This window comes from Rhinolophus hipposideros (genome assembly GCF_964194185.1).
Source record: "Rhinolophus hipposideros genome assembly, chromosome: 20".
Classification (NCBI taxonomy): domain Eukaryota; kingdom Metazoa; phylum Chordata; class Mammalia; order Chiroptera; family Rhinolophidae; genus Rhinolophus; species Rhinolophus hipposideros.
This window is the reverse complement of record NC_138066.1, coordinates 13113976-13126372: the sequence shown is the minus strand read 5'-3', so window position 1 is coordinate 13126372 and position 12397 is coordinate 13113976. Positions and strand designations below refer to the sequence as shown.

The 12397-nt window shown below is 41.3% G+C and overlaps 1 protein-coding gene across 3 annotated transcripts in view; it reads right to left on the bottom strand.

The window, feature by feature from the left end:
• Window positions 1-12397, bottom strand: part of ZZEF1 (zinc finger ZZ-type and EF-hand domain containing 1) — a 102361-nt gene that overhangs the window by 38770 nt on the left and 51194 nt on the right. For 2 of the 3 annotated variants that reach the window (XM_081027409.1, XM_081027410.1), the window contains exons 26-32: window positions 11293-11533; window positions 8679-8758; window positions 6457-6550; window positions 5127-5595; window positions 4275-4439; window positions 1381-1500; window positions 440-601 (exon numbers count right to left, since the gene is read on the bottom strand). In XM_081027409.1, the coding sequence (XP_080883535.1) occupies window positions 440-601; window positions 1381-1500; window positions 4275-4439; window positions 5127-5595; window positions 6457-6550; window positions 8679-8758; window positions 11293-11533 (1331 nt within the window). The remainder of the gene's footprint in view (window positions 1-439; window positions 602-1380; window positions 1501-4274; window positions 4440-5126; window positions 5596-6456; window positions 6551-8678; window positions 8759-11292; window positions 11534-12397) is intronic. The other variant, XM_081027411.1, reaches the window with a different exon arrangement.

The window sequence follows — 12397 nt, the reverse complement described above, 5'->3', positions numbered from 1 at the left end:
TTATAAAGTACAACAGGACTAGTGGCTAAAATCACACACACATATAGCAAAAAAATGTAGAAAAGGATTCCCCAACTCGCCAAGCTATACTAGAGTCTCCAAAAACGCAGAGGCTCCTCACCCTCCAAGCTTACAATACACCCCCCACCAACTCACATATACTACCCTGCACCGGGCACTGGTCCAAACATTGAGAATTGGAATTCAATTATTCTTCACAACAGTATGTACCATTGTTATCTCCAGCTCTAAAGATGAGGAAACTGAGTCCCGAGAGGTTAAATACCTTGCCCAAGGTCATCTAGCTAGTAGGTGGCAAAGCCAGGATGTCACACAGAGAGCCCAGCTCTGGAGGCTGTGCTCTGAGTCCTGGGCTATCATAGATCCCAGGGTTTCCTGATCCACTTTGGGAACTGCAGAGGGAGGACTGTGTCCTTACCTGATCACACTGTCGTGTACACTTATGTTTTCTTGTGACATTCTCATGAGGAGGTCCGGTAACTGAATGTCAACAAAGAAGGCGAGATCACTGGGCTCCCAGCCCATATCCAGAACATGAAGCAGGGCTGTCTGAACACAGGACAAGGCAGGCAGCAAGGACCTAAAGAGGCCACAAAGGTGACAGTTATCCGAGCTGCCCGTCACCAAAGGAGACAACAGACGCAACCCAAGTTAGAGACCTGGTTTGACTGGAAGTGGAAAGCACAAAGGCACTCCCGATTGCTGGTCTGGGTTCCTTATAACCAACCTCCTCTTGAGTTTCTCCTACTCCATACAAACCCTCTTCAAAGGGTAGCTTAAACAGAAGAGTTCTGAAAGCAGAGAGTGAGGTTTCCACCCTGCCAGGATTACCACTGGGGACGTCTGATAGTAAAGGACTGAGTGGTAAAAATCACCTCTCAAAAAATAGCAAGAGTAGGGCCGGCCCCAAATTAGCTCAGGTTATGCAACTTAGATGTAGAGAAGAATCATCAAACAGAAGAATCATTTGATTTAAGGTTTATACCTAAACCACTTACTATGGAGGAGAACTGTGTGGCTTGGTTTTTTTTTTTTAAATTAAAGTTTATTGGGGTGACCATTGTTAGTATATAACTTGTTTTAAAACTGAACATAATACATCAGAAACTGAAAATAACAGGTTACAAATTCTTAGATAAACCGAGACCCATCCCCTTTAAAAAACTACATGCCATATAGAAAAAAGGCTGGGAGAAAAAACACTAATAATTTAACATTAGCAATTAGCTCTAGATGGTAAGATTAGGGGTTATTTTCATTTTACTCTTGTTACTTATGTATATTTTCAACATTGAATGTCTTTTAAAATCAGAAAAGACAAAAACAATTTTTTCTCTAGAAATTATAGTTATCCAGTACCTGTCGTTTATGCTACTAAATCCTTTAATTGCTTTGACCAAAAAGAGAACAAATCGATAGTAAGTGTCTCGAATTTCTTTGTGTAGATCTGCACCGCAGCCCTCCAAGTGTCCAAAATAACTGGAAACAGAGGAAATCACCAATCACTTAATTGTCAGAACATCATTTACTTAATTATCTTATTCCTTACGTGAAAAAGAGCCAAGAAGCAGCAAGCTAAGTGGCGCAGAAACTTAAGTAAATGCAAATACAGTGACTTTAGAAAGTAACAGACAAAACAGCAAGTGAGTGTCTGCCTGGGTCAAGAGGGCCGCCCACAGGAATATGGAATATTTGTTAATATGAAAAGCACCCTTCCCCCCACGACCTGAGTGCCAGGCACCGTGGTCTTCTTCACAAGGTACCTCATTTAATCCTCTCCAGAGTCATGCCCACCCTTCATTGACAACTTTCGCACCAAGCTCACTGTCTTTTCTACCTGATCTGGGTCACCTTGGAGACGTCAACATCCATGGGAAGGATGCCCCAGTCCCTGTGGGCCTGGATTCTCTGCCGGCTTCCCCTCCATCCCCTCAGCCACCTGACGTCACTTCCTTCACCTTGTCATCACAGGAGTGGCATTACCTCAGAACTCTGGACTTCAGAGCACCTACTCTGACCCCGACCTCTCTTCCTGCTCACCTACGCCGGGATTCCCACAACGTCCTCAATCCCAGTGGGACCCGTGCCACGATGCGGCCTCATGTTCACGACCTACCACCACGCTATCGCTTCGCTCCATATTCAGCTTAGATTCCATGGTTTATTGCCGTCATCACACCTCAGCCATCACCAACTCCCTTGTTGCTCTCTCGCTCCAGGCACTCGCCTGAGAAGTCTTACACCAACTCAAAACAGCTAAGTGTTGCTAGAGGACACACCACATAACCACGCTGAGTAGTATCACTTTAAATTCACTGCCATAATTCTCAAATAGGCACTCAAAATTGTCAGGCAATCAGATTGGCTTCTTCAAGTATTATTACTACTTCAAACCTTTCTGCTTCTCCTTAAACTGCCACCACCTCATCCTAAATCTTCATTTTTAGCTGATGACTATCACTTTTTAAAAATAGAAGTTACCACACAGGAATTCCCCCACCTTTGTACCACCAGACCGACCAGCCCTGTTGCCTCTCCAGCCACGCCATCACAGGTACGGTCTCTCCCTGGCTCCGTCCACGGAGCTTCTCTACTTCAGCAGCTGCCACTGCACTGATCCCTCTCTTCCTGCATGAAGTTGTCCTCATTACGACTCATTCCCACCAGCATACAACACACTCACATGCCTCCTGCAAACCCTTCATGGATCCCCCATCCCCTCCAATTACCACACTCTTCCTCTGCTCCGCTTTAAGGACAAATTTCTTGAATAATGTTTGTAGGCTGTCTCTCCATTTTATCACACCCCATTCTCTTCTCAACCCACTCCAATTGGCCCCATGGCTCCAGTAAGACTGTTACCAAATGCAGAGCATTCTTCTCTTGCACGGCCTCTCACATCAGCATTTGACACAAGTGACCAGTCCTATCTTTGGAGATACAGTTTTTTCTTGGGTTCTGACACCACCATTCCCTAGCTTTCCTTCTTGATGGCTACTCCTTCATCTCCTTTACTTAGATGTGAAAGAAGTCATTCAAACTTAACATGGCCAATCAAAACTTTTGCTTTTCACACCAATCTGTTTCTTCCATACTCTTCTCCTCCATAAAATGCACCACCATTCATCCAACTGCTCAAGCCAAAACCCTAGGAGTTTCTTTCCCCATGATTCCTCTCAGTCACCCGCTACAACTCATCCATCAGCAAGTCTTGACAATTCTACCTCTAAAATAAATCGTGAATCTCATCCTTTTCTCTCCATCTCCAGTACTATTCCCTGGCCCAAATCACCACCATCTCTGGCCTGGACTACTGCAACAATCTCTTAACCACTTTTCTTACTTCCGCTCTTTTTCACATAGTAGCCAGAAGTATCTTTATGAATATCATTCACAGTGTGTTCCTCCTGAGCTTAGAATTCTCTAGGGGTTTCCTATCAACAACTCAGTAAAAACATCTAAATACTATACGTTACATGCTACCACGCCTTCTGATGGGCCCTGCCTAATTCTCTGAACTCGTCTCCTCTCATTCCCCCCCCCTCACTGACACACTGGTTTTCTTTCTGTTCCTTGGGCTGATCATCCAGCCTAGGGCCTTTGTGCTGTTTCTTCTGCCGGTAGAGCTCTTCCCCCAGCCCCCATCTCAGCTGGTCAGTCATCTCTTAGTTTACACGTCATGTTCTCCTCCTGACCACCCAAACTACATCACTCTGTGTGAAATCACCACTTAGCAACATCACTGAGACTGAGATATATATATATATTTTAATTGTCTGTCTCTTCTCAATATTATACATTCAAGGGCCTGTGTGCCTGTCTACTGCTGTATACGTAACACCTAGAGCAGTGCCTGGCATAGTTTACGCTCAGAAAATATTTATGGAGTGCAGGGTAGACCAATCTTGAGAGGTACTTAGACGAATGTCATTACTGTAAATGAGCATTAAAATTAGCTCACAGTTTCTAGGAGCCAAATGATGAGTATGGGAACCGGAGGAACACAATCCTCATTGTCTGTCTGGTAGAATAAAGCTGATAAACTCACCAGGAAGAATCAACATGTTCCTGGTATTTACTTATTAAGAGCATAGAATAGAGCCCATTTTTCCTTTGGGGAAGAGAATGAATTGACTAAAAACGTAAATTTGCTTCCTACATGGAAACGACAGAATTGTTCACTGAGAAGACAAGAGGATTGTTTTCCAAAGACCCCTGCGTGTCTTCCTGGCAGACGTGCAGTTTACACGTACTTGGTAAACTCTTTCTGGCAGGTCAGAAGTTCCAACAGGAAAAGTATGTAAGGCGGATGGAAGCAGTGAGGCTGACCAAGGGATTCTGCGCAGTACTGAATTATCCTCAGGACCTCCAGGACGCTCTGAGCCTGGGCTTTCCTCAAGGAAAGAACCTTTATAACACTGGAGACAGAACTCAAGTCAGGAACACTCAGAAAACTCTTGAGCTGGAGCAGAAAGAAAACATACCCCCACCCAAGTTCTGATGCCATATTAATACAAAGGAAATACTATTGTGAGGGATCAGAAACATCCCTCAGGCAGGATATCAGGATGTTTGCTGCTTTTAGGCATCACACGACAGCATTACACATCGATTCATACCACCTGTCCAGAAGCCCAACAACCCATATGAAAAAATTAGTTAATTAAAAAGGAACTTTGATATCTTTACTTCCCCAGAGAGATAAACCTTAATTCTCAGGACAGGAAATCAACACATGTAATACGTCCAGAGATGCAGGCCCATTTACAAATAATTTTGACAGAAAATATCAAATTCTAAATTTCTCCCAGGGTTAAAATAAGACAAATTTATAAGTGGCAGCTACCAAATGTTTCTTTGTTTTTTTTTAAATCCTAACAGTACATTATTGAGATGTAATTTATATGCAGTACTATGTACAAATTTTAAGTGAAAGAATACTTCTTTAAAAGAAAAAAATTTTTTTCTGAACATTCTAAAACAAATCTTGATCTGTCCTTCAAATGCTTTTTGCTCACTTTTAACAGGAACTTTAAGCGTTTGACTAGACTGGGTACTTATGGCTTAGAAAAAAGAAAATGCTGGGAAGGTCATGCCTGGCTCACCTCTCGTGGGAGAGTGACTGATCTTTAATGAAGTCCATGACATCCTTCAGCATGGGGTATTTCTCCTTCACTGTGGGCACCGGTCTGGCCTCCTCCATTGAGCGGAAGGAAAGCAGCCGGAGTCGCCCTCGGGTGAAGGGAGGCCGCCGGGTGGGAGTGGAAGGTGATGAGGGTTCTTCAACTGTGGCAGAGGACACTTCTGTGGCAGGAGGGCCACTGCTGGATGGCAGCTTTGGCTGGACATCCAAGCCAGGACCCCTGTCTGCTGCAGCAGGGGGAGCTGCTTCAATGGGAGACGCCGAGGCTTGAAAATGCTCCTCCACCACAGAGCTTGTCCTACGGCGCTTGTCAAGTGGCTGCAGGTGATTGGTTTCATCTGTAGTCACCAACTTGTCACAGCTTTCTTTTGAACTTGTACCCATGGGCAAAAATTTTAGTAATAGAAGACTCTTCTGAATACATTCTTTCGCTAAAAGCAAAAAGAAAGATAATGGAAAAAAGTCAAAATTAAACTTATTGCCTAGTTTTAGAGAGAAAATTATCTATTTAAACTCTATAATTTAGGACAAGAAACACCTCCCTTAATACAGTGATATACGTATCTACCGACAGAATAGAATCAAATTTATCTCATTATACAAATCAAAATCTTCCCAGCAGTATCAGCACACTTAAACATTTTTTTTATTGTGGACATTTTAAAACACACACACACATATATATATGTAATATATATACATATATTATATATATTATATATATATATATATATACAGAGAGAGACAGAGACAGAGACAGAGACAGAGAGAGAGAGAGAGAGAGAGAGAGAGAATAATGTAACGAGCCTTCCATGTACCCCTCACCCGGCTTCAACAGTTATCAACCCAAGGCCAGTCTTGTTTCATCCCCATCCACTCCCCATGCCCAAGCATCACATTATTTCATCTGTTAAGAACTTCAGTATATTTCTCTAAAAATAAGTAAATAAATAAACAAACAAATAAATAATAAAGGGAGTTTTAAAAACTAACATACCATGACATCATCAAAAAAAAAGAACAGTAATTCCTTAATTTCATTGAATATTATTCAATGTGACACACTTTCAAAACATAGCAAGGTATCGTTCTAAAAGCACCTGATGCCTCTTAAGAGAAGTAATTAGAAAGAAGTAAAAAAGAAAGTTTCCACATCCTTGGAAACTACAACTGAATGCCTGCATTACTTTCCCAAAGCCCACCCAGCTTCAACTAGACTAATCTATCCAGAAGACGGTCACTGGTTTTCTATGAAATGGAAACGGTGGTGACAACAGCGTCGGCACACTCACCCAGGCTCTCAGGGTTCGCCTCAGCAGCTTCTGACGCGAGTTTTTCTTCTGCCTCATTCCCCAGGCTCATCAGGGACTTCTGTTTCATCTCTAACTGGGGGGAGGATTGGAGCCACATAGTTAGGCTGTCCAGACAGGGCAGCAAGGGGGGCTATAGCAAACTGCTTCAAAAGCACACAGTGTTGGAAGCATGGCGAACTTCCCAGCTACTGTCCAGCTGGTGAGGACACAGAACTAAGCTGCTCTTGTTAGTCCTACAAGTAAACCGGGCTATGAAGATGTCTACAGGGGTATCTGCACAACTACTTTCTCTTCAGCTAGGCGTTATTTGGGAGGGGTTTGGACCCATGAGCATGTTAATTTAAAAATTCTGGAACACTGGGGCTGGAGGGGCCCTTACCTAAAGCTGACCTACTACAGATAAAGAGATACAGAGAAGTGAAGGGTCTTGCAAGGGTCACACACCCGGTTTGCTGCAAAGGTCGGACCAAAACCTGATCTCTATTCTACCTTGAATGCGGGGACACCTCTGAGTGATGGTGAGACTGCGGGCAGACAGCGGTGGTACTGGCACCAGTGCAGTCAGTGGTCGGAGGGCGGGCTGCATGCTGACGGCCGGCAGAAGGCCATGTGTGATGGCGAGAGGCCAGAGAAGGCGAGAAGCCTGGCATCCTGTCCAGCGTTAGCAGGCTGTCCTCTGCTCATCCAGAAGCATAATCCACAACCTGCCTTGTCAACTGCCACATCCTTTTCACGTGAACTGTCTGTGGTAGCTGACTTTATCAGACACTCTTTTTCTTAAGCTGCTACTGCTTTGGTTTCTCTGCCAACACTTGATTCTCTTCCTACCATTCTGATGAGGATACCTTTTAGTTTCTTTTGAGAGATCCTGTTCATTTTGGTCTCCATCTAGCTATCCAGTACTTTTGGGTACTAAGTATGTTCTAATCATTGTGAGTCCTGTGAAAGGTTGTCTGTTCCTAGATAAACTCATACATTAAAAACAAAACTATTACCAATGATTTGAAGTTATCCTCTTGGCCTTGACATTTCCATGAAGCAGCAGCCATTTAGATTCTTTCATTTTTACTAAATTCTTCCAGCTAGATGTCTCAGGTCACCTAGAGGTCCTCACACTCAACATGTCCCAAACTGAACTGGCCTCCCCCCTCCCAGATCTCCAAGACCATTTTTCCTATTCTGGTCAATGCTTTCACCACCCACCAAGTTACCCAAACCAGGAACATGGAACGGTTCTAAATCCCATCCTCTTGTTCACCACTTACATTAATCACCAAGTCTAATTATTTTATCTTCTAAGTAGCAGAAGCCATCCTCATTTAATTATCACAATTAGTCTCCTGATTTCAATCTCATTATCGATCCTCTACTAAGTTATATAACATTTCCCCCCCAATTACTGTACAATATTTAAGATGATTATAAATATATAAAAAATAATACTGATGTGTAGGTATTCATCTACATGCCTAAGAAATAACAATTCTCCTGATTTTGGTGTTTGTCATTTCCATGTATCTGTATATTTTTACTACATATTTATGTACATAACATATAGATTTGGTTTGTGTTTAAATCTTATAGAAGAAACACTATACGTATGCATTCTTCTACAACTTGCTATTATTTGCTCATTTCATGAGCACCCTTCATGCTGACACATGTAGCTCTCTTCACTCATTTTCATTGTAATAACAGTATTATCATTTTACACTGTACTATAGTATTACAAAGTAATATAATGCACATTCGTTCTGTCTGTTCTCCTACCAATCAATGTGTATTTTGTTCTTCCAGTTCATTACAGTCACAAACGATGCTATAGAACCACTTTACTAAAATGCAGAAAGGCTTTTCCTTGGAGAGAGGCCTCTCACTGACTAAAACCGTCAGTAGTTGCCCAGTATCTAAAGCAACGCTTTCCCTCTCAGGCGAAGAGGTTCCACAGAGTGGCCTTTGGGGTTACTGAGCAGGGAAAGGGGCTCAACTGAACCCTATTTACTCTGAACACTCTCAACACTCACCAAATTATGATTTCAAGAGTTGTAAATTATTTTATATCCATTCATGTCACTAAACTTTCAAGAACATAGTCTTAAAATTATATTCTTGAGAAGAGAGCTACTTACCTTAATTCCATGATATCATGGTGGGGAAATTCAAAATACATAAAAGTTGCATGCAAAAAAAAAAAATCTTACCATCCATATTCGAATCCCATCGGCCAAGGAATACACGTGTGCAAACTCCTCACTCAGGGCTGTCTTGCCCCCACTATTTACTGGGGAAAAGAGAGACAAAGAGATTACACTCACTTAACATAATTCGCTATTGCAACATTAAACACAAAGTAGCTTCTAAAGCTCCGAACCCACAGTAAAAGTCCTTCCCCTAATACTCTCACATTGCCCATGGTAATAGAGGCTTGGGGAAAAAAACCAATCAATTAAGCCACAAATGCGTTTCATGGCTTATCTGTGTTACTGCAAACTAACTTTTTTCAAATGAACAACACCTGAAATAGATATACTATTGAAATGAGTAAAATATGACAAGTAAAAATATAAAAGTAGGATGTAAAAAATATTAAAAGGAAAATAAAGAATATCAAAAGTGAGTAAAAGATAATTACTGACAGGGAAAAAAGTTCATGGTATATGTTAAGTAAAAAAACTGGTTATAAAACAATATAAACAAAATTATCTTATTTTAAAAGATAATATAAAACATATAAAAACATGATGTGTGTGTGTGTATATATATGTGTATGTATACATACACACACACACACACACACACACACACACACACACACAAATATACCTAGATAAAAGGCCAGGTAGATATATAGAAAAATGTTAATAGAGTTGTTCTCAAAGTGGTGAGAATTATAGTTGATAATTATTTTAAACTTTTCTGTATTTTGTAAGTTTCTACATGAATGAGTATTATTTTTATTTTTTATTAGTTTCAGGTGTATAAAACAATGTAATAGTTAGACATTTACACCCCTGGGTATTATTTTTATAATTTGAAAACTAACAAAAAAGTTGTAGTTTTATTTTTTTTAAAGAAAGACCTATGAGGCCTGCCCCTTCCCTTCACCTGAAAACCAAAGGATAACATAATGTCTAGAAGGTGTGAAGCTCTCTGTTGCACCCACGTGTGATGCAATGAGTATTTTCTGCACACCTAGAAAGTGCTGGGCCCTATATCAAGCACTGGGAATACAATATTGACAAAAACAGACATGGTCCCTGCTCTCCTGCAACTTATAGGCTAGTTGAAAAACTCCTCCCATACATTGCTAACCCAAAAAGGTGACCAATTTTTAGGCAAAAATACACAAATTAGCTATACAGAGACCACTGTCAAAATGGCTCAATAGTGAAGAACCCACAAATAGCCCTGAAAGGCAGGGACAGAAAGACTGAGACCAAGTGTGCCTCCTGCAAGCAACAGTGGTATTTGCGAAATATCCCACATTCAGTGAAATACTTCTAATTCTCAGATTTATTTGTGTGTTTCTCTACCACAGACAGGTATGTAATATCTGAATATGATTTGAAAAGAAGCTGGGGAACTCTCCCTCAGCCAGAGACAGTCTGTTTCTCAGCTTTTAACTCACAAGGCTTTTATCACTCTACTGAAAGTTCCCACGGGTAACATATCAGTTCTCTTACTACAATTTGATTATGAAACATATACTGAAATTATTTTCAAAACCCACCCCCCAGGAGAGATACACTCTTCCATATGACAGCTGTTTCCATAAAGCACTCATGCCTCGACGTAGCTTTATGTATTAGAGCAGCTTCTTGTCCTATTAAGAACTGAGGGAGTAATCAAGACTTTTTAGAAATCAGGAAATAAACTTTGCAATGAGATCCAAAGGACTCAGCAATAAAGGTAGCAGTGATAATAATATCAATATTAATAACATCAGTACTAGTCCTAATGATAATAATAATAAAAATAATAATACAAGCAATAGTCAATTTCCCACTCTAATGAAAGGAAGCATTTGTTCCAGCTTGTTTCCTCTGCACCATGGAAAGAACACAAACTCTACCAAAGTGCTTGGGAAAACCCATACGTCATCGTTAAGTAGGGTTCGGAATGTTTTTCCCGTGAACGATTACGAGTAGAGAGAGACTCTCCCTCCTGTAGTCCTGTTAGGCTGCAAGCTACATTCACAGTAAATTCGCAGAGATGGTGTCCCTGGGGGACACGAAGAAAAGAATGGTGAGGGGCAGGCTGTCGACAAAGGATGCCGAGCAGGCATGATTCTACAAAGAAGCTGCAAATCTAAAGAGTTAATACCTACATTTTCCTCCTCCGTTATTGGCACATTCAATTACCTAATCAATTCAGGTTTTAATTTCCTAGAATGTTAGAGCTAATTGGAATTTCCTAGAATGTTAGAGCTAATCAAATCTAAACTTTTACAGAGAAGCATACTAAGGTGCAGAAAAGTTGTCCGATTAACCTGAAGCTGCACAACTTCTAGTTTTGGAGTTGGGGTTATAGCCCAAGCTAAGGTTTCTTTCCATTAAGCTTTGAGGCAGTTTTCCATTAGCATTTTGGATAAGACAAATTATCTGCTAATTAGGCTACGTGTCATATATTCCAGTCTGCTAACTATAAATTGGTTGAATCTTTTGACTGGCAAAGTAGGACTAGCAAGATGAGGTCTACAGTTGTAGAAAGATGATTATATTTCAAAATATTTTAAAATTTTTCACTTAAGATAGGCTTTCTTAAAACTTAGCAATTGGCCTTCAGATGAAAAATATTCCCTGTAATATAAGTTACCATATTTTTGCAGCTTCTCATATAAGTCTGGAGTGCGATACACCAGAGCAGCAAAGGTGGCGTTCACAGCTTGGTCAACAGTGGAACCAGCAACTATATCTGTCTTTGGGGCCTGTTTTCTACATGCCTGTATGAATCCTTTGAAAAGTTCTGAATATGGCCCACAGAAGTTCTGGGCAGGATCTGACTGTGCAAAATCAAGAAGAAAATGGTGGCAGGGATCATCAGGGACGTTCTTAACCTGGGAACAACAATAAAAAAAATCATGTGTAAGACAGTCATTCAAAAAGCAACATTCACTGAATACCTACTAGGCCGAAGCCGAAGCGTAATACATGGTGCATACTCTCAGGAAGATTAAATCTATTTTGGGGAGACCAGACAGAAATATGGATTTAAAAAAGGTAAACATAAATAAAACATTAAAAGCATTAAAACTAGCACCACCATAAAGCAAAAGATTATGAAGTGCCAAATGCCTCGATGGGACACCCAGTGCTGAGAATTCACAGGAGAGAGTTCCTAGCAGGTTAAAGTAATTAAGAAAAGCCTCCTGGAGAATATGGGCTTTGGACTGGATGGTGAAGACGGGCAGGTTTGGCCCTGAGGAACACAACCATTAGCGGAAGTTACGAGTCAGTGGGGAGACTGACCTGGCCTGAAGTCTCAGCTGGGGAGTGGTGGGAACTAGAGTCAGATAGGTAAGGTGAAAGGAGACTGTAGAGAGCCTTGACTGTCACACTGAGGAGTCTAGACTTCACCCTGTGGGCAATGGGGAGCCATTAATGGTGCTTGGCAGTGGAATGACAAGATAATGCAGTGATTAAGACAAAAAAAAACTTGGTAGGTAGCAATGTAACAATGTAAGTGCAAGATGAGGGCCTGGAGAAAGACGGAGACAGAGGGAACGAAAAGAGAAGAACACCACAAGGAAGAACCCATAGGGCTTGCAGCTGACTGGATAGGAAAGGTGGGGCTAAAGTGGGAAAAGGTTGAAGCTAGGCAACAGTGGCTCAGTGCCTAGGCAAACAATGATGACAACAGGAGTGAGCAGTTGCAGGGGATGGGGGTGGGGCATCCTGGTTTTATACCTCTGAGTTAAAGG